Source organism: Apteryx mantelli, chromosome 15 (assembly GCF_036417845.1).
Source record: "Apteryx mantelli isolate bAptMan1 chromosome 15, bAptMan1.hap1, whole genome shotgun sequence".
NCBI classification, from domain to species: domain Eukaryota; kingdom Metazoa; phylum Chordata; class Aves; order Apterygiformes; family Apterygidae; genus Apteryx; species Apteryx mantelli.
This window is the reverse complement of record NC_089992.1, coordinates 22134954-22156873: the sequence shown is the minus strand read 5'-3', so window position 1 is coordinate 22156873 and position 21920 is coordinate 22134954. Positions and strand designations below refer to the sequence as shown.

Genomic DNA, 21920 nt, shown 5'->3' with positions numbered 1-21920 from the left:
TGATGAAAGCAGTAACGCCTCCCCCGCCTGCTGGGCTATGTGAATGGATTGAGCAGAAGTTGACAAAAAGCGATCGACCAGAGCTTACTAGTGCTAAAGTGGTTATATCGGGTGGTAAGTAGATAATATTAAAACTACATTATGTTGCAGTTAACTAACAGTATGCATCTTGATTAAATAATGCCTGTAGCAAAACACTATAATGTGATATATTTTTAGAATATAGATATTATGATTTAATTCTGAAATATGGTATATGGGGACAGTGGGAAGGCAGCCAATATTTTTATATCATGAACAGCCAAAACATGGAAGTTTAACATATGCTAACAAGCATTTTAAGAACATCATCATACCTAGTGGGTCCCTTCAAAATTATAGAAATATCAGGTATTTTTGGATCAAAATATGTTATACTGAAAATTATTACTAATTGTTACAGTAATCCAAGCATGATTGTCTCGTGATTTTAAAAATCATTATGTTTTTATTCTATTCTTCACGTATAACGTGACAGACTGTGATATGTACAGTGTGCCTATAACTAAGTATTTCTTAGTTATCCCACTACAGAATTTTGTACTTAAAGCCAGCAGAGGGAGCACATATTAGTGACAAATCCTGTTTCCCTGATTTCAGAGAATGAGATTGATGATGCTGCAGGCAAGGCAGGAAGTAAACTAGACAGAGTGGTGTTGGTTTATACATATGGAATAATAATATTAATCACAAAGACAAAAGTAGCATCTTAAGTGTTAACTCTTTTAAGTGTTAAATATTATTTAGTGATAGGTCCAAAAAAACCTATATTTGTGCTTTTGCAAATACAAGCACTAATACAGAAATTTTATGCAGACAATAAAAATTATAAAGCATGTTATGTTCTTTCTTAATCTTTTTTCTTTTCTTAATTTTTAAGGGCGAGGTTTAAAGAGCGGTGAAAATTTTAAGTTGTTATATGATCTTGCGGATCAATTGCATGCTGCAGGTAAATTTGTTTCCCTTCTTTTATTAACCCTGGATTTTAAAAAAGGTCACATTAAAAAGAATATTCATCTTAAGTCTTTTATTTTCATGTCCTATCAAAGAAATTCTTAAAATCCTGTTAACTTAGTCCTAGATAAAATTTTGGTTTGTCCTTGTGGTCTGCTATATACTTAAATGCCCATGTATGAAGCAAAATACTCAAATGTAATATTCTCCACCCTTCTTAAATCTCCAACACACATGCTCTCAAACAACTGTATGAATTTAAAAATGTTATTAGCTCATTTGAAGAGCTGATCTTTTCTTCATATGTCCTTAAATACTGCTCCTATACAGAGTCCCTTTGACAATTCTTGCGGTTCGAATAGTTCGGTCTTTTTTGCTCTACTTTTGCATTAACAGGAGAAAACTGGCTATGCAGTGTTCCAGCAAAATAGTCTAAGTAAACAGGTGGGGGAGGAGGAGGAGCTGTTTGCATTAACATTTTAACTATATTAGCTTTAGATTTCACATGTAGTAATAAATAGATATTTTTACATGAATGCATTTGTTTTTACATTGACGGCTTCACTGAGTAAATGTCCATGTGGTATTTTCAAGTTTAGTTTGACATTTTCTTTACGGTGCCTGACTTCCGAGCTCCACAGCAATGTAAGATGGCATACGCATTCTGTTCAAACTCGGTGGAACATTATGGGAAGGCATTTATGGGAAAATCCTCTTTTGACAAAGCAACGAGAGAAAATAATGGAAATATGCCAGACTGAAATCCTTAGTTTTAAATATATGGCCCTTTGGTGCTGGGAGTAAGGATTTCCTGTTGCTTCTGAAGTGCATTAGCACTTACTATTTGGAAATTTCAGCCGGTGGTACAGAGAGGGATTACTATAAGAGCTCTTAAGAGGGAAGTTTCTAAATACGTGCCATTACAGTGTGGGACTCTTCAGTAAAATACATGTGCTTTTATGGTGATATAAATTTGGCTCGCTAATATTTTAAAAGAAAACACTGGAAATGTTTTCTTTCAACTAGTTGGAGCTTCCCGTGCAGCTGTCGATGCTGGCTTTGTTCCTAATGACATGCAAGTTGGACAGACGGGCAAAATAGTAGCACCAGTAAGTATGGAAATATCTTTCATAAAAGAGCTGTGGTGTTTTCCAGTATACTCTTTCCTTTGAAGTGAATGCTTAGAAATGAGCTAAGTCTTAATACCGAGCCTAACAGGAAAATCTTAGTGTGCCCAGTGTGATATTGTCACCTGAATATGCATTTGCAAAACTACAACGACTTGTGATGTAAATCTCTGCTTTAGGTGAACTTGAAGGCTTTTGCAGACAGTTTTGTCAAAGCTTTTGCAGAGTGGATTTTTTATAGGTGCCTGGGTGAACATCTTGGTTTTCTAACAACCGTCATTGATATGCCAAAAGGTGTCATTGCTAACATAAGCTTGAAATTATAATAGTATGTGGCTTGATCTCTGGGAATTGGGTTTTGGTTTGGGGGGTTTTTTTACAGGTAGGCTAGATGATGATTTTTAAAGTTTTGATAACTGTAACTGGATTGTTGCATTACGTGCTAAGCAAAATTTTGTAAGGGATGAAAGTGCAAGAAAATGGAGAGAGAAGTAGCCTTCAGGTTGGCTGCTGTATAGTGGGATGCTGAGGGGCACGCTCTAGTTGGGTGGCTTAATGTTGAGGAAAGAACCTGCTGCACGTATTTTCTGCCAAGCCTCCTGAGATCACAGCGGCCTGATTTCTATCCTCATGTGTCTTTTTGGATCTAGGGGGCCTTTCTCTCCTGTAGAAGTCTGAGACTATTTTCATTGTTCCTTATGACCTTGGGAAAAGCAGGGAAAGTGGTGGACAGATAATGCAGGCTTGAGCATTTCAAAACAGAGGTACAAATTTAGCTCATCTCTGTGTGGGGTAGAGTGTGAGCTAGCGTGTATTGAGATGGGTTGACTAAGGACACAACTGGGGAATTGTGACTAAAAGCATGGGCAGGCATGGAAATCTGTCAGATACAGACTTGGAGCTACATAACCAAATAAACATGCAGCTCTTCGGTAAGCCATTACCTCTCATCTGTGTATATGGCAGTAGAAGGCACCAAAGAGCAACTTTTGACTTGCCAGTGGTTTAATGAGAACAGAAAGGGGGAGTCAGCTGCAACTCTTAGTAAAGAGCAGCTTGATGTATTTCAACTATTTCAACTAGTACATTTACCCAGTAGCAATAATTTTAATAATACTAAAAAGCTGTACATGTCCAAAGTCTTGATAGGATCTGAGACATTTTACCTTGGCGCCATCAGCAGCTGCAAATTTGAGAACTTCAGACAGTGACCATTATTTTTCCAGTAATATATCCAGCAGGATAGAGAGTACTTGGAGATCCCAGAGACAGAAATTTGGGAGTCCTGGAGTCTATGGTTGGTTTTGCCTGCTGGATTTTCTTGAATAAGATACTCGTGTCTCTGAGCTCTTCTGTCCTGCAGTGTGGAGAGGAATGCTTGCTGCTTCTTTAAGTGCTCAGAGGTCTTCTGATGATAGCCCTTTAGAAGGGCTATCCACTAAGTGGTGGTATTTCTAGGCACAGTAATGTTTAAGCTGTGTGTTAATCAACTGCTACAGCAAAGCAGCCTCTGAGAAGCAGGCATAAAACCTGTTGATGAGAGTTAAGGTCTACCTGGTTGTATATTGTGCCCTTCCAAAATCTTGATAGCAGTGATATTAACCTCTACCATGCAAGGAAATTGTGAGGCTTTGCAGATTGTAAATGCAAACCTAACTCTGCTTCCTTGTGATGTTTTCATTTTGTGCATAATACATAAATGTTTGTTATCTTTTTGGAAAGAGCACGCATGACAGCTGTAGTCCACAGTCTAATACTTTCTTTTTGCTAAGGGAACATTTATATTTAAATATAATGCACTTTCTTTTGATCGCTCAGTAGGCATAAGGTTGCTCCTGTTGCAGCTATAGGTCTCATCAAACTGCTCCAATTAAACACGTTCATTGCTAACTCAGTACATGCAGCTGCAAGGTATATGGGAACCGCAGTACCAGGAAGGCAGAGTTGGTTGTCACAAGGAGGCAATCTTAGCTGGTTGTCATGTACCCAAATCTTTGAAAACCAGGGAGTGAGGTGAGTGTCATTTAGCTGTTCTAAAAGGGCATGAGATGAGACTGACCAGCCTTAGATCTTCACTACCCAAATTTTCATTAATGAAGCGGAAAATGCTAATCTGACGACAGCTCAGCGCGGGTTTGTCAGTCTCAAGGCTCAAAGATGAACACTCTTTCCAGAGACATGACATAACATGTAAACAGTTACATGCAAATAAAAAAAGCTGGTTTTTGATAGAGGAATAGTGCTAAAGCTTGCCACAGATGGCTCATAGCAACATGTAAAAGTCCTAAGAATGTACAACCACATCATAGGACCACATAACTGTCATCAGAAACCTCTCTGCCTGACTAATGGATATTTAACTGTTGTGTCAATAAATGGCACATACCTGGCACAGCTGTATGATGCTTCGTCTTTTTATCAGCAGTATAATGCATTTCTCTCACATCTCCACTCATCCTTCTTAACAAGTAGTTATCAAATAATGAGCTTCACAGCATATTGAGAATTAAACACCCGTTATTTCAAATTGTTTGAATGTTTCTGCTGGATCTGACAATACAGACAAGGACAAGAACAGCACACAGTGGCTTAGAAGTGTGATAGAAAATATTTTATGTTAATCATAATTAAAGAGCAAATTGAATTTGTTTAAAAAAAAAAAGGAAAAAAATCCCAGAGTCGCCAGCTAGAGGAACTAATTTTACAGTGTGTTGTCTAGGTATCCTAAATATGAGAAGGTTTAAAGGTGTACATTCTTGACTTCACATTCCTAATTTTACTTCACAGTCAGTTTGGTTCTTTAGCTAGAAAATAATTCTGTGTAGTTGAAGAGGTAGTTCATTTAAAGGAGCAATAGAACTGAACTCTCTTGATCAAATTAAAATTACACCAGCTATTTTAATAATCCTCTAGAAGATGACTGCTTCCTCTTCCTACGAGGATTTCTTGATATCAGTAGTTCAGGAAGAGATCACAGTCTGATAATTTTATCTAGAAAATTGCAAAGCAACTCTGTACATTGATTAGTTATGTTAGCTGAGTCCTCAGTTTTGTGTTTAGTTTTGAACTCTGCTGTACATGGTGTGTGCTCTTCTGGGCATGGGGGTTTTAAGCAGGGGAATCTTGGATACAAGAGACGGTTGGAGTTTGCGACATGCTTGCTCTCCTGTGCAGCTGTTAGTTTCTGGTGGGAAAGTGTCTTAGTATATGCTCTTACTCTTCTATTAATAGTCTCTTGCCCAGTCTTGGTGGAGGATTGGAATGCATTGTTTTTAAAGAAGATTCTGAAATTGGGTCATTTTTGAGACTTGGGGGGGAGAGTTGCTTAGGAGCTCGGGAGGACGGGAGGTGCTTCTCTTGCTGATTTGTGCCTATGGTTGCCTGGGGAGCGTTTCTGTCCTGATCGTTGGGTAAGAAGGTAATGATCTAAAAGGTTTGCTTACTTCTTCCTTTACGTCTTTGATTGTGGATTTGGTGAAGGAAGAGTAATTTGGTCATTGGCCTTTCAAGTAATTTCCTGACCGACTTCAGTTTTTAAGCCTACAGTTCAGACAGTGCATCACAGGACGTGAGAACCTTCGCAGCCGCAGAAGCTTTCCTGAAATGCTGATTTATTAACACATGAACAAACTGCCAGGCAAGAAACATTTCTAGGCTTTTTTGCTTCACTAACAAAAGAATGCACTTAAATAAGGAGTACAAATTTTACCTTCTTTCTGTTTGAGAGTTAGTTCTATGCAGTACATTCACACTTCCTAAATAGCTGTGGATCTCTAAACCATGAGCTTCCATTCATGTTGGGATTCATGCGTTTTGTTGATTTTTGACTGGATCTTTGGTAATTTTTCTTTTCTGTAATTTTATTCCAGTTCCTAAGATGCTGGAGTGTATTATTTTTGTTTCTGATTGTAGCTTTTTTACCCATTGATTTCTGATGACTAAAACTCTCCATTTGAGCATTCTGTGTTATGAAAGAGAAGGCTGATTTGCATTATCTGAGGAGATGGAAGAAAATTTTTAGGCATGAGTAAGTGGATATATTAAATAAATTGAGCAAAAACATTACCTTCCTAATTAAAAAAAGGAATCTAGTATATTCAGTGTCTTTAATCAGTAACAAGCATTCTTATTTTAAGAACCATTTTAGGAGTATATTCTTTTTTTAATTGGAAGCCAGTTGTTTTCCCCTATTTCTTATATGCAGATGTTCTGCAAAAAATAAAATTTAGTTTTCAATTGACCACTCTCTGCTGTTTCTGTTTAAGAAAAATAACTAGTAAGCCCTTGAGGATGTTCAGATTAGTAGGTTTTGGATAAAAATATCCTTTCCATTAGTGCCTTAGTATTAAGTATTAGTTAAGCATATACAGTTAGAAAATTACTAAATTCCCTGCACAGATCAAGCCTCCCTCCCCCAGAGTAGGTGCTATTTTTAGGTAAGAAATTTCAAATAGGGGCTTCGGTTTGCACAGTTAAAATGTTCCTAGTTTTCTCTTTCTCTCTCACTCATTTGTTCACAAAAAAAAAAACAAAAGGGAAAAGTAAATAACGTTATGTCTGTTATTTATAACTTTCATAAATGGGACGTGAGTACTTCTTTTATTAGTTCAGTATTAGGTTTCCTTATCCAAGTTATAATTAGCAACATTTCTAACTTAAAATAAATAGTGTGTAATCTTTCTCATGAACTTGCCTAATTTCAGCCTAATATTTAAATGAAAACACTTCTGACCCTTGTATTTCAGTGTTGTGAGTCTTTGTGCAGACTGGGAAAGGCAAGAAGTTGTTGTCAGTCCTAGGTAGCTTCTCTTAGTCCTTGAACTGTGACTGTGGCCTCCGTGGGACAGAAGCGCGAGGAAGGGGCATGCAGGGGATGATTGAATACCTACAGCTAGGTGTCTAGTGCCATTTTAGGCAGGCTGGGTATACAAGAGATGAGCACAGGGCTGGCAGATATGGTGCAGCACCTGGGAGACCTCTGTCCTGCTGGAGCAGCCGCTGGCGTTCAGGTGGGAAAGCCTACAGCAGCTGCAGTGGCCCGGGGCGCCTGTGTTCAGGCACCCGCGTTGCTCCCCGTTTCTCCCAGGGTTTCCCGTGTGCCCCGTTCTTGTTACATCCTTTGCTCTGACCACAGTTGTAAGACTTTTTCTGCCACTGGTGAAACTTTGCATTTGTTTAGGGAAACCTGTGGGGAGGGAAAGGGGAAAACTGAAACTCGATTGAATTCTTCTCTAAGAATTCAAAGAGACACAAAACCCACAACTGCCCTGCTCGCACGTGTTTGGCGTTGCTCGCTGGGGCACCCGGGGCCTCCTTCCCCGCAGGCTCCCAGCATTTTAAGGGTAGCATCTGACATCCCCCGCTTGTTCAATAGCTGTCGTTAGAAATGTCAGCTACAACAGTGGTTTGGTAAAACAGGGAAAAACAGTGCAAAATAAAAGCGATTTGTTTCAAGAGAAAGCAGATTTTAATTTATTTTTGTGCCATGTCAGACCCTACCTTAGTACTGTTTTTCTGGTATTTCACTCTTCGTATATTTGTGTATGTTGTATACCTATTAGCCGTAATTTCTTAATTAACTTAGTATTTGTCGGTTCTTCCTCCAAATGAATTAATCTGTAGTGTTTTCAATTTCAACTCCCACTTTATCTGTTTCTGAGTTGTCTAGGATTGGTTGTGCGCCCTAAGTGCGCTCCCTCCAGCTTTTGCGAACTTTTTCCTCCTGCCGGGAGCCACACAGGAAGCGCCGGGGCAGTCCGAGTTGGCTGTCGTGGACACTGCAGGTCATTTCAGGCTGTTCGTTTATTTTGTTATCCTCTGACCCAGCGAAGGATTTTCTGATTCCTGAAATGTATCCGTCTAGTAGAATCTGTTCAGAGTTTAACTGTTCACGTGACTCATTTTATTATTTTCCTCTTTTGAAGTCCATGCACTTTCAGGGTCCAGTTCTGTAACTGCTTTAGCTTTCTTTATGCGTTTTTCTAGCTGGCGACAGGGAAGAAGTGGCCAGACCAGTATTCGCAATTGTAAGACTAAAGGGGTCCATCTAGGATTAAACATCAGTGTGCCACGACGCGACGGCGTCACCATCCCCATCTCAGACTTCACTGCAAGGTTCCCCCCCGAGGAGGGTGCATCCAGCAGGGACGGCACAGCCAGGCACGACGCCTCTTTGCAGGGGTTCAGCTGCTGCGATCTTGTTGCCTTCAGCGCTGGGTGCAAAATACTGTTCCAACAAGGAGCCCAAGAGGGAGAACCCAGGAAAGCAGGAGTTAGGAAATATATGATGCAGTAATAATTGACACTGGATTAGATGATTGGGCTAGAAATGTGATATGATTACACAGAAAGCGGTTGCATTTGGATATTGCGTGTGCTGAGAGATCTCAGGTGGGGAAGGCAGATGGGAATTCAGTATAGTCCTGATACGACCGCCAGAAGTAAACTTGCTGGCCTGCTTAGCTTCAGTGCCTAAGCTCCCATTTCATACCAGAAAGTCTCCCTGGATGTAACAGATTGCAGGAATTTTAAAGGGAGGCAGATTTACAACTGGTGTGAATTGACTTAATGACTAAAAATGAAGCAAGTTAAAGAGGTGCAACTTGTGCAGAAGAGTGAGATGTTAGGTTCAAATAGTTGAAAGGCACAAATGCTGCTGAAGAACAGGAACAACTTACTGTGTTGTATTAGGTGGAAAACAGGAGCGGGATGAAATTGCAAGAGGGAAAAAGAAAGCTGCATAGCAAGGAAGCATTCGTGAGCAGTACAGTATATTTAGCTTTGGAATAGTCTTGCAGAGCAGTGGAATTCCTATTGCTCCACATGTTTCACAAGGTGCTGGGACACATTCGGAGCTTGTAGGTGCCCCAAGATTTTACTAGGCAGCTCCTTTCTCTGAAGTGTGACTCACTTTTTAGCATTTAGTAGTCATCATCTAACTTCGGGCCTGGCAGGAAGGGAGAAAGGCAGTGTCACATCATTTACATTATTCCTGTGTTTCTTATTTCTCTGTATTTGGTGGCAAAGCAATCAAATACTTTGCCTAATGTGATTTTGTTTTCTTTAAAATGCATGAGTGACTCATGGTTTTATTGCTCAATAAGTGGATACAAACTCTTCTTCCATTATTTCTTCCCATTACTTTCTTAGGGATCGTTTGCCTGCCCAAGTTAGCCTGTTAAGTTTTATTTCCTGTCACTCTTGTGCCAAAGTGTGGGGAAACTGAAACAAGGTATACTTAATTCCAGTATTTCTGTGCCTTTTTGGTCTCGGATTCTTATCTAAAGGTACTAATAATAGAGTGAACTAATTAATTCCCATAGGTTCACAAGAAGTGTGTCATCTGTGCCATGTTGTGCATACTCACTTCAAAAATGTTCTTCTCCTTGCTTATCAATGGCAAGATCTTCATTGCTTCCTAACTGGTTACACATACGGAGAATTTTGAGCTGCTGAAGTTCCTGTAATCAAATACATGTTGCGCTACTTGACTTTTCACACCTACAGCTAGCTTCTTTGTGGGAATGTGTCACTTGTGCGTTACATTTGGGTTTTTTAGTAACAGACCAGCAGGTGCACTTGTTATTGTATAAATGGTTGAGTTGAGGCCGCTAGGTAGCTAGCAGATGGGAATAGCATTGGGAAAACTGACCATGCTTGGAAATTGTTTTTGGAATATCTCCTCTGATAATTCACTACTGTTGAAAAGTAGCTCGATGGTGGCAAACTTTAGAGAGCTGTTTGTATGCAGCTGGGACTGAATCTACAGACTGCCTTTCTCTGACTTGCTAAAAAGCTAAGGATTGACAACCCCTTTCATCCTGCATTATCCAGCGTAGCTTTTAACTCCAAGAAAACTATGTTCACAAATTGATGCTCTGCTCCTCTGGGGTTGGTGCAGAAACATTAAATTGTACTAAAATATTCATATGTGAGTGCATTTAGCTGAAAGCAATTGATGTGCTTTTCCCTAGAGAGCAAAAAAATATTGCTGTATGGCGCTGCACTCCAGCAGGCACCCTAACCACGCTTCTTAAGAGTAATTACATGGCTTGGCTGATCAAAGGTTCTTAAAGTGAAAAAGAAATTGTACTTGGGATACTGTGTAGTAATGTGTGCTTCTTGAGTGGAACATATTCGACAGCATCACGGAGCAGTACACACTGGATAATTGTTTGATATACAGTGTAATATATATGAACTAATGTCAAGCCAGAAAATATTTTATTGGGTTAATAGCTAGTAATTGGAAGGAATCTGTTGTATGAAGTAATTTTCATTATAACGATTTCTTTCTAATGCCATTGTCCTTTCACTCTTGCAAAGAAAATAAAATATCTGAGCTGCCTTTGGAAGAGTACACGTGCCAAAGGGGTTCATTAAACTAGCTGTTTAAAAGCATGCCACTGGTATGATGACGAATTGATGTACACTCAAGGTTTTCAGTGTAATTCAAAAGTTGGCATAAAAATCAATAGTAGCTGACAGCACGCTTGCAAAGTAACTACCTCATCTTGCATTGCACCTGTGAAAGATGCACAACAGTGCATTATAGCATTCAAAGTCACCATAAGTTGCAACTAAAAATCATTCTCGTGGTTCTCTTAAGCAAATGTAGCTTTTAAATGCTCCAGGGCAGCCTAAGGCATTTTTAAATATTTTCACGAGTAAAAATCAAATTATTCTGTAGATAATTGAAAGAAGCAGTATGCACAGGAAAATAACTGCATTGCTGTAATGGTAATTATAAGCATCCACATTTAGCACTCTGGTGACATTTGTCCTAACTGCATGTGACTGGCTACATGCCTTCTGGAGGCAGCTGTGCACACTTGCGCGGTGAAGTCTCATGGACTTACTGTAGATGCTAATATGCAAGTTGGGCACATTGAACCCAGAACCAGCAATTTTGAGGATGGGCAAGGGAAACTGTTCTTCTAAATGATCAGTGAATGACGACTTGCCTTGGGAGATATACCAGGGTTGTATTTTTGAAGGTTTATGGAGAAAACAGTGCAATGCTAGATTAATACTTTATATAGCAAATGAGAAGTCAGATTCTTGATTTGGAATCTTGTTTGTAAGTAGGATAAACTTGGGACTTTGAGTTTTGTTTCTTTTTAGGGTTTTTTGTGATGCAAACCTGTGCCTGCAGACTTTGGGTCTCTGTCAGGCTCCTGGCTCCCACTGGCCTCCTGTGGGATACTGTGTGGCAGGACAAATTAAGACACTTGCTATCTGCCGGTTGGCTGACAGAATCCACCCTGGCTGCTGCTGTAGTCCTTGTGAGAAGTCCAATGGGTACGTTCGTGCTGATGCCCTCACCTTCCTGTGCTTCCATAGCACATCTGTCATTTTAAACATTTTCTGTTTGTTTGTCTTGCTTGTGCCTGCCCGCCCGCTGCTTTCTGCCCTCTTAGGCTGTTCAGTAAGTTCAGCTTTCTGTGCTGCTTGTTTCCTCCACCGTGCGCTCTCCTACCATTAGCTCTCTGGTGTCCCGTCCCTTACGCCGATGTCTGCTCTCCCCACTTGATACAAAGGAGGATTTGTGGCATGGCTGCGACGTACATGTGGTAATTATTTCCTGTGTGAAATTCAGTTACTGTGAGGCAAGACAGTTGTCGGATCTGACGCTATGCCCTTATAGCACCAAAACTTTCATTTTTCCCTTTCCTCCGTGTTACTCGCCTCTTGGGGCTGCGCCTGGGCTCAGCCGGGACAGTGAGCCCGTGGGGCAGAGCCTGTACTCTCTGGTTGTGCCGCGCTTGTGGGGCCGAGAGCTGCCAGCAGCCTTCCGATGCGGTTCTGCCTGTGCGCGAGCACCAGGGAGTTGATAAACGCCACCCCGTGTCCTGGACTTCAGCAGCAGCACCTGCAGTTGTAGCCTGCGGATCGACCACCTGACAGCAGTGATGAGAGCAGCTTCCAAGGATCCACAAAGCAGGAAGGCGAAGCTGGTGTGAAGCCATCTGTCTTGGCACCTGTGCCGTGCGATGCAGAGTCTGCTTCAGGGAGTTTTGTGCCTGGGCCTGGGGTTCCTGAGTAGGCGATCTCTAAGGAGCTGTATTTCTCCTTGCAGGCCTTCCTGCGCTTTCTGCGATGGCAAGCACGTCGCATGAGGCAGCTGGAAGCCATGCTGCTGCGCGGCACTGCTCTGTCCCCTGCCTCCGCGCTGTCCTTACTGCGCTTGGGGCTGCACTCCTCACTGAGGACGTGGCAGGCTAGCACGGTGGAAATGATTGATAGGACTCAGCTAAAGCCATGACAGAAGTTAATGATTTCAGTGAAAATAAAATTTCCAAATTTTCAAAACAAGGGGCTTGCCTTGAAAAGAATTTAAAACTTCTCGGTCTTTCCTGACTTCTCGGGAGAACAGTCAAATTCTCTCCTTGGAGGTGGTGTTTCAGCACTGAGCAGGCCAGAGTCTTTATCATTCAGATCTTGTGGATCCTTTGCTTCCCTCCTAGTAAATTGTAGAATAGATTTAAACTAAGTCTTAAGCAACCAAATCTATTTTGCAGCAGAGTACTATTAATAAGAAACATGCTGTCATGTGTGTTCTTTGCATGAAAATGTTACTTACTGAGGTGGTCGACCGTAAGTGTTAAAACCTATTGAATAGACCAGTTTTCTTAGCCAGAGAGCCAAAAGCAAATAACTAAGCAGGTAGGCTTTAAATGCATAGTAAATGCTTTTTAGACAAGCCTGGTAATTTATAAATGTCCTTTTAATGAAACATCTTTGTCTTTCCTAGATATTTTAATAGAATACATACATAGGCATCTGGCTCTTGGTAAACTGGATTCTTTCCAAAGACTGAACTTCAAAATGTTAAACAGAGTGATAAGAGTATCTGGTAGTCTAGATGACTAGCACTTAATGAATTGCTCCAAAAATCAAATTACAGTAATGTATTTTTAAAAAGAGCTCATGTTAAGGACTATGTGATGTTAGAATAATTTCTTCTGTAACATCTGTTCTCTTATTTGGTATAATTAAAATATTGCATTCTTACCATGAGTTCTCATATGTACATATTATATTACATTGCAGCTGTGGTTAAAATGTGTTGACCTCTAATAGTAATCTATTCAGCAAAAAGCAACTGAGACTAAGAAATTTTTGAGTCTCTTCAACAGCTGTGTGCTTTTGTGCAAGTACATGGACTAGATTTTATGTATCAATTTCAAAGCCTTTTTTTATTAATAGGAAATACTTGGTTCCTGCTCTGTTTCCCTTCCCTTCAGTTGTTACAGGAGACAGCTTTTGTAGAAAAGTGTAGAAAAGCTTCATAAATTTTATTTATCTATGCCTATTTAAAAATCAATGTAATAGGTAAAATCTGTAGCTGAAGAAACATCAGAGAGTAATCGTCTTTTTTTTTTTTTTTTTAATTGATATAATGACTCTCAGGCCTGTGTGGAAAAAGCAGCCTGCGTGCTCTGCGTTTGAACACCTCCTTTGCCAGCCTCTCGGCAGGTTGGTGCCTGCGCTGCAGCTGTGCTCTGGTCTGCCATGTTAAAAGCCACCTCTCCAGTTGCATGCGGACGGCGTCTTTCTGTCCTTCCTACCCTCCCTGATCCCCCAAATCGTTTCTTAAATTAGATGTGTCCATTCATAGATGTGGACTAGCCTTGGCATTTTTAAAGAAGAAGTTCTGTTAATATTTCAGGTCACGTCTTTTCTATGTAAGTACAAGCGTCACCGTTTTGTTTTGACCGGCGATCCCCTCCTGGGCGCGAGGCTCTCGCCATTGCTTGTCAGTTGAGTAGTCTCTTGCCCAGCTCTCGCGTGCAGCCCTCTGCAGCTCCCCTGCAAAATAAGACACAGAGTTCCAAAGAGATGCCACACGCCAGTGGCGTGAAGACTTTCAGCTGTATAAAACCATCCCTAAGCAAAGACCGCGTCTCAATGTAAGGCTATTGCTGAGAAGCCAGTCGTAAAGCTTGCAGAGTTCTTCGAGATGAGTGCAGCAGTGTTTTGCTGGAAACACGGTGCTTGTGTTGCAAGACTTGGAAACCCAAGCTCCTAAATGCCAAGGCTGTGCTCCTAACCAAATTTTGAAGCTTTTTCTGCCTCTTAATAAGCTAAAACTTTAAACTTCTATTTTGGAGTGGAAAGTAAACACTGACCAGGTGCCTCATTGATAGATCCTGCTAATTTCCTGGCTCCAGAACATGAAGTTCAGGAATCTCATCAGTAGGCAGCAGTTTAAAGGGCGGGAAGGGTTGGAAGCGAGCGCTCCACCCGGTAACTAATAATGCAGACCGTCCGCAGACCATGTATGTGTTGCTTAAAGGCAGATTCTGCCTTAATGCAAGTTTGAAATGTACTTGCTATGAGCAGGCCGCTGAGAAGGAGCTCTTGAGCAGGGCCGAGGCATTGAGAAATGGTAGTGTAAGCAACACGTTTTCCTTTTGCCAGGGCCGCCTCTCTTGTAAGTAAGTTGGTGAGAAGTATTCCCTTTGGTTTCCTTCTGTAAAGCCAGGGAGCTAAACAGCGCAGGTTGGGCTTCTGGTGGGGCAAAGCAGTCACTGGGAGTTGCAGTGTGCTTGGTTTTGGATAGATCGTAGTTCGGATGACTTCCAGCTCACAGGAAGCCGTTTCTCTGCTGTGAATTAAAACTGTCGATACAGATTTATTTGCATATAGATTTTCACCTGGTTCGAGTGCGAGTCTCTTCCGAGCTGCCAGATGGATAGCCCCGAAGCGTGACGGGGGCGGTGTGCGAGGCAGTGCAGAGGTGCGTGCGTGGGAAGCGCTCCTGTTCGGCCGCTGGCTGCTGCGGCCGTCGCTAGCTGCTGGGGTGAGGGAGCTCGCGAGCGCTGGCAGCTGGCTGAGGGGAGCGCGGCGTCACTGCGGCTGTAAATCGCACCAGCCCACCTCAGCGTCCAAAATGCTTTATCCCACTCTGCAGGAAACTTCTTAAAGGCATAAACACCTGAGTTTAAGCTTTTTGCATCCTGTCATGTGTAAAGGCTCCTCGAGCCCTCGCACAGAAAAGCCCCAGTTTTCTGTCGAGCGAGCCCATGTTTAGGCACCCACATTATCCCTTGTAATGATCTGCCACTTGCGGATTATCTCGCTTACTGTTTGCTGTGGGAATCGCCAGGCTCGTGGGCAGCGCTGGTGGCCCTGTCCTGTAGTCGGGAAGTGGCATGTGTTACAACGCGGTCTCGACTGTCGCATGTTTGATGCAGATGTCGTCTTTTTTTTTTCCTTTTTTTCCTCATCTGTCTTTGCCAGATGCTTCTTTGGGATTCTCCTTTTACGATTGCATTGTTCATCAGCATATTGTGCTGCCTTTAATACTGAAAACTACTTTAATGTTAAAAACCACTGTATGATTCTGATTTTAAGTAAAGTTTGTGGTACTTACTGAAACTATATCATGGGTACCAAAAATGTCTTATTTTTGTTTTCTTCTAGGAACTTTATATTGCTGTGGGAATATCTGGAGCAATCCAACACTTGGCTGGGATGAAAGACAGCAAGGTATGAAGTTGGATGTGCTAGAAAATAATTTGAGGAAGGAAAAGAGTTGATTTCTTTGTTTTTACATCAATATTTTGACCAGTTTTCCAATTTTTTTTTAATGTTGAGGTTGCCAGCTTGTTTGATGTTTTAAAACATGTTAGCCCTCTAAGTCTTGCCAAATAAGGTGTTGTGGAAAATCATCTAACACACTAGAAAAGCTATTGCACTAAAACCCAAAGTGTAAGCTAGAAGAAACTAATTGACTTTGTTTATTTAAAAAGAAAAGTGCATATGCCTGAACTCAATACAATAGTTCCATTTGCATTTATTTCAGAATATGACACATTAATTCATGCATAACAATGTGCAATTTGAATTATGAACTTACTATTCCATAAAGTAAAAGATGTCTCTAACATTCCTGCGTTTAGGCATTCAAATGGAAACCTATTATAAAATGGCAGTAAAACTTTAAAAGGTTTAACTCATTAGTTGCCAAAACAAATAATCTGAAACTGGAATTGCCAGTGTTTGGTCCACAAAGCAGTGTTTGGAAAGAGGAGCAGAATTGTCTGCTGAATCGTACTATCAAATACCAGACATCAAAAAAAAAAAAAAAAAAAAAAAAAAAGGGTGGGTTGTCCTGACTACCCCCAACTAATTTTAGAACAAGATTAATTTTTATTCTTTTCAGGGAACTCATCACAGGTTTCAATGGGTTTGTTTCTGCTTTCTGGCACCCAGATAAACCTGTCAGAAGATTTGTAAAACTTTACATGCAGATCCTTAATTTGTCTCTTGTTTGACCACTGACGCTCTGTAGTGTGTTTATGTGACTGGTAATTCTCATCACAAGCCAGCCTGCGAATGATCTGCATTTTCTTAGGATTTAGTTCCTTTTGGATATGGTATTTAAATCATAGATATTTTGGGGAATTCACAAAAGCTGGATTTGGGATAGAGCACCCTTTTCTAAAATCAGCGTCCCAAGCTGTGTTAATGTCCATCGACGCAGTGGAGAAAAAACAAAATTGGAAATTAAAGATGATGCAAGGTTGAAGGTCGCTGCTGAGAGGTGAGACGGAAAGGTGCAAAGGAGAGGAGCGGTGGCAGCGTGTTCTCGCTGGTATTGGTGGAACGGGGTAGTTTTAGTCACTGTGCTCCCAGTGAGGGGACAAGAAGGGGAGTCAGAGCAGCACAGTGCGGTATTAACCCCAGTCGCCCCGGCTCTCCTCGGGCCCTCGAGACCCTCTGCTGTGGCTGACGGCCACAGTATTAAGGGCGCCGTGTAGGTGATTAGTCTCCAGCTAGGCTTTGGGGGTAGGGGGGAGATGAGGGCGGAGGGAATTAGTATCAGGCCTTGATTGATAACTGTTTATTCAAAGTTGCTTAAGACTTGATCTGACCCGGTTTGTGTTCATCTCTGCGTTACCTTGATAAGACTACCAGCAATCCTGAGAACTTCGTTTTACTGTTAAGCGTCAGGATTTCCTTTGCTATAAAAATATTGTGCAGCAATATTGTGCAGTACTGTAACTAACTGTAAAACCTCTGCTTCTGTGACTTCTCCAGTGCCATGTGTGGTATTTTGAAAAGGTCTTTTATATGAAATAAGGACAGGTGAAATCTGTTGACAGGAGAGGCTTTGCAGTTTAAGTTCTCCCATACGTCACAGTTTTTTCTAGTTTAAACAGAAGTGTGTATCATAAAATTCAGTTTTACCTGTGTTTGAGATGTGTTCTGCTTTCCTTTTAGCCAAAGCATAGAGGTGTTGTAGTTGCTGAAAGATCCAATTTATATGAACGTAGAAGAATGACGCAGCTGTGGGAACTGTCTCGGGAGTGTCCCGTCCTCCCTCCGCGCAGTGAATTAGCCGGCGTTGTGAACTTGTACACTTCAGGATACATTTCCCAAAGTAGTCAGATGCTTTCTACCAAGTGAAATGGATAATTTATTTGTCCTTTTACAGCAAGGTAGAAAATGAAGCTTTTGAGGAGGCCTAGAAAATCATCATTGCTTTCTGTCCTTATTCTTTCCTCCCCCATGAGGTAGTTAGTTACAATGTCTTCTCTTTCTAGGAGATTTAACTTGTAAAAGTTCTGCTGCGGGCAAGGTTATGCTGTTGTTTCTTCCCACTCGAAGTCTGGTTAAATGATGAGGTGGAGAAGCAGGTCTTATTAAAAAGTTACTTTAGTTAATGGAGACAGTTAGAGGGAGAATTAGGCTGCCAAAGTCAGGCTTAAGCTTGGCGTTTTTCAGGCAGGTGGTGCTGCTTATTTTAGTGGAGGTGACAGATGGTGTTTGCTAGGGCGCCCGGCGAGGGGAGCCCGAGAGGGCTGCAGCTGTGCTGCCGGCTGCAGGTGTCCTTCGTGACGGGGGCGTTGCAGGCCCCGCGCTCGTCCCACCTGCCCCAGCCCGGAGCAGAGACCTGGAACCCTCCCCATGGCCGCTCGCCTCCTGCCCGGCCCGGCGGCGCTGGGAGCGGGCGGCTGTTCCGGCCCTGCGGCTGGGCGTGCAGCGAGAGGTGGCCGCTCCTTCCGCCTCCCGCGGGAGCCTTCCCGTGGCCGGCGGAGAGGGCGGGCGGCTGCGGGGCGTCACTGGCTGCGCGCTGCGCTGGGCTGGCGCCGGCACCCCGCGGCTTCGCGCCTGGAGCGCTTCTGGGCGAGCGCGTCGGGCCTGCACAGAGAGAGAGAGGTTTTATCGAGTTAACTTCTTCGGGCATCGCAGCCTGGATTTTGCTTCCTGGACTGTGGCGATGGAGGTAGGAGGCTGGTGTTTGCAAATGGGGCAACTGAAATACAACCAAAAAAGACTTTGGGGAAAATCTTTGGGAGACGTGGGCTGGACTAGGTAGCTCCTTGCTGCGGCAGCAGCGAGGGCAGCAGCCGGCTCTGCTGTAGGTACGGCCTCCCTGCACCAGTGCCGCGGTCGTTACAGGGAGTCACGGGATACAAATGACCGGTGAAGAAAAAAAACATTTCTGTGGGCTTGAAAACACCGGATTTGCTTTCACCTGAGTTATTGCCACTAGTCATGTGCTACTGAGCCATTAATTTTGTTGGCCAAGTATGTTTAGTGGAGGGAGTAAAACAGAGAAATATGAACTGTGGCTTCTCAGGAATGGCAGATAAGCGAATGAGTAAACGTTGGCTTAGGGCTGTCCTGAGGCATCGCGGTGCCTCAAAGCAGAGCCCGAATTGGCACCGTTTAGGTGGGAAGGCAGTACTGGAGCATGGTGGCTTATGCCTGCTTGGTGCAAGGCTTGTTTTATGAGTTGTCGCTTCTTTTTTCTTTTTTGGTCCTTCATGGCCCTCTCCCCAGCCTGTCGTGGCTTTTGGTGTCGACACCCACAGTTACTTTGCTGGAAGCTGCTGCAGGCATTGCCAAAATGATGATTTACCTGTATGGAAGAGCTAAAAATCAAGACAGGCATTTTTCTGAATGTTGTGTTGGGATTTAGAGCACATGCATTTTTCTGCTGTGTGACAAAATAAATTACATCATTGCCCATAGTAATTATAAGGGCCTTTAGGCATGGCTTTATTTTTCCTTGTTTTGACTGCTACCACTGATTTATTTCTATAATGCTCTGGCTTCGATCTTGCAGATGATAATCTTTTGTAGTAGGGCTCCCCCCCCCAAAAAAAAAAAAAAAAAAAACCACCTTACTTTTCAACATGGAAGGATAGGCCAGCCCTGAGCTATGCTAGGAGCAGGGAAAGGACATTCAAAAAAGTGATGTTGTTTTTGTTATTGTTGTGAATACTTGGCTCAGTTTGGGCTATATGTCCTTGATGGGATTGTTGTTGTTGTTTGTTTGTTGTAGTTTGCTTTTGTTTTTGAGATGCAAAGAAAAGTGTTTGTTGAATGCTAGTGAAAAAATGGCTGGGTGAGAAGTTGGTACATGTTTCCTAGCCGAGGTCGGGCTCTGCAGTCAAACCCTGCACAGCATTAATGCATTTCTCTGGTGTTGCTTGCAGACCATCGTTGCTATTAACAAGGATCCGGAAGCTCCCATTTTCCAAGTGGCCGACTATGGGCTGGTGGCAGACTTATTTAAGGTAAGGTGAAACATGACATATGCAGGCTCAGACTGGCTAGTGACACGGTCAGCGGTGACAGATAATAGCGCCTAAGAAGTGTTAAAGAAAGACGTCTGCCTGTGTAAGGCAGTTGGGTTCTGGGTTGTTTGGGTTTTTTGGGGGTGTTTTTTGTTTTTGTTTTAATTAAGAAATGGGGCTTAATGATTTTAGCATCAGTCTCAAAATTCAGTCCCTGTAAATTGGGGGGGGGGGGTGTGTGGGGGTGTGTGTGCGCGCATATGTTGGTGTGTGTGCGTGCAAGTCTGTCAGGGTGTGTACACACATCTGTGTCAGTGTGCGTGTCGGTGTCTGTGTGTGTCTGTATTGGGGGGGTGTGTGTGTGTGTGTGTGTGTGTGTGTGTGCGCGCATGTGCGTGCACGTGCATCTTTGCATGAGAGAGCCACTCATTGTGCTGTTATTCTAGTTTCCTGAACTGGAACCATTTTGAGCCAGTAACTGCATGGAGGTGCTTACATGTGGTGTTAAGCTTCAGAAAGTGTGGCAGTACAGCGTTGGCATGGGCTGGCGCCTGCAGCAGGAGCTGGGCTCACTTTTTGCCTGTCCGTGCCGCACGTGCAGGTCTCTCCTGGACCGCGGCGCTGTGCAGAACGTGCCCGAGTGCCTCCGGCTCGCACGCGGGCGCCTGCAAGCACAAACCCATGTGCTGGGTGTGTGCATAGCGGGGCCGGGGAGAGGGGCAGGCAGACCCACTGCCAGCACTTAATGCCGTGCCTGAGCTAATGCCCGCTGCCTTGGCAGTAAGCGTGGGCCTTTCCCTAAGCCAGAGGCAAAGTCGCATGCTGAAGACCCACCATGTAGACAATTTCCTTAATAAATTTTGTACGAATGCATTATTTCCACCTAATGGAAATGTAGCGCTCTTAAATAATTAAGCAGCTGTATTCAGCAGCAGGGAAGTAGGGGAAGAGTGCTGTGGGCTGGGGTGACCCACCGCCCCTGGAGTGGTGTGCTGGGGCTCTGGGAGGGTGGGGGGGGGGGAAGGGAGGGCAAGAGCTTGGGTGCACCACATGGAGCGGTTTTGGGAAGGGCAGGGAGCACGTATGGAGAGCACACGCTAACCCCGTGCTGGTGCTTGCAGGTGGTGCCGGAGATGACAGAGCTCCTGAAGAAGAAGTGAGCCAGTGCTGGACCCTGTACTGCACTGGGGGAAATGGGGGTGGGCAATGGGCAATAAAGAAAGACTTGTACCGGAGCGCTGGTGCGCCTGGGGCTGTTTGCTTGGTGTGGGGGCCTGTGCGGGGCGTCAGCTTGAGGAAGTGGGTGGCCACCGTCAGTAATGGCGCCCTGCACCACACGTCCCCCTTTGCCACGTTGAGCAACATCCCTCATGGGCTTTGCACGGAGGAGATCCCTTGAGTACGTGAGTAGAAAGATAGACAAAAGGAGGGAAGGAACAGAGGAAGTGTGGAAGAAAGGATGGGTGAGGAAGAAGGAAGGGAAGAAGGAAGAGAGGCAGAAGGATGGGAGATAAGGAATGAAAGAGGGAGTGAAAGGGGGAGGGAAGAAGAGGGAGAGAGAAGGGAGAAAGTGGGAGGAAGGGACAGAGAAACATTGAGGGAAGAAGAGGGAAGAGTAGAAGGAGGAAGGGAACAGGAAGGAAGGGAAGGGAGGAAGAAGGGAAGAGAAGGAAAAGGAAAGGGAGGAAGGGAAGAGGGAAGGGAGGACAGGAGGAAAGAATGGAGAAAGGGCAGAAGGACAATGAAGGGAAGGAGGTAAGGAAGGATGGAAAGAAGGGAGGAAGGAGGGGAATGGAAGGGAGGGAGAAAGGAAACAAAGTTGGGAATGGAAGAAGGAAGAAGAGAGAAAGCAAGGAAGATAGCAAGGAAGGAATGGAGAAGGGCAGGAGAAAGGAAGGGAGAAAGGAAACGAAGGCAATAGGAAATGGAGGAAGGAAGGGGAGAGGGGAGGAAGGAAGATAGGAATAGAAGAAGGCGGGAGAAAGGAGGGGGAAAGGTGGAAGGGAGAAAGTGAAGGCAGAAAAGGAACAGGGAGGAAGGAGGAAGGGAAGAGAGGAAGGAGGGAAAAGGAAAGAAAATGAAGGAAAGGAAGAAGGATTAGGAAGAAGGAAGGAAAGGGAGGATGGAAGAAAGGAAGGGTGGAGAGGGGAAAGGAAGGGAGGAAAAGGGGAAGGGAGGAAGCTGGCAAGGAAGGGATGGAGGAGGGATAAATAGAAGGCATGAAGCAGGGAAGGGAGAAAGGGAAAGAAGGAGGGAAAGGAAG

The 21920-nt window shown here is 43.4% G+C and overlaps 1 protein-coding gene across 2 annotated transcripts in view; it reads left to right on the top strand.

Annotated features, from left to right (window-relative positions):
* ETFA (electron transfer flavoprotein subunit alpha) overlaps positions 1-20892 on the top strand; it is a 34893-nt gene extending 14001 nt beyond the window's left edge. For both annotated transcript variants that reach the window (XM_067305421.1, XM_067305420.1), the window contains exons 7-12: positions 13-114; positions 920-988; positions 2020-2102; positions 15549-15614; positions 19577-19657; positions 20779-20892. In XM_067305421.1, the coding sequence (XP_067161522.1) occupies positions 13-114; positions 920-988; positions 2020-2102; positions 15549-15614; positions 19577-19657; positions 20779-20817 (440 nt within the window). In that variant the 3' untranslated portion in view covers positions 20818-20892. The remainder of the gene's footprint in view (positions 1-12; positions 115-919; positions 989-2019; positions 2103-15548; positions 15615-19576; positions 19658-20778) is intronic.
* The last annotated feature ends 1028 nt before the right edge of the window (positions 20893-21920 follow it).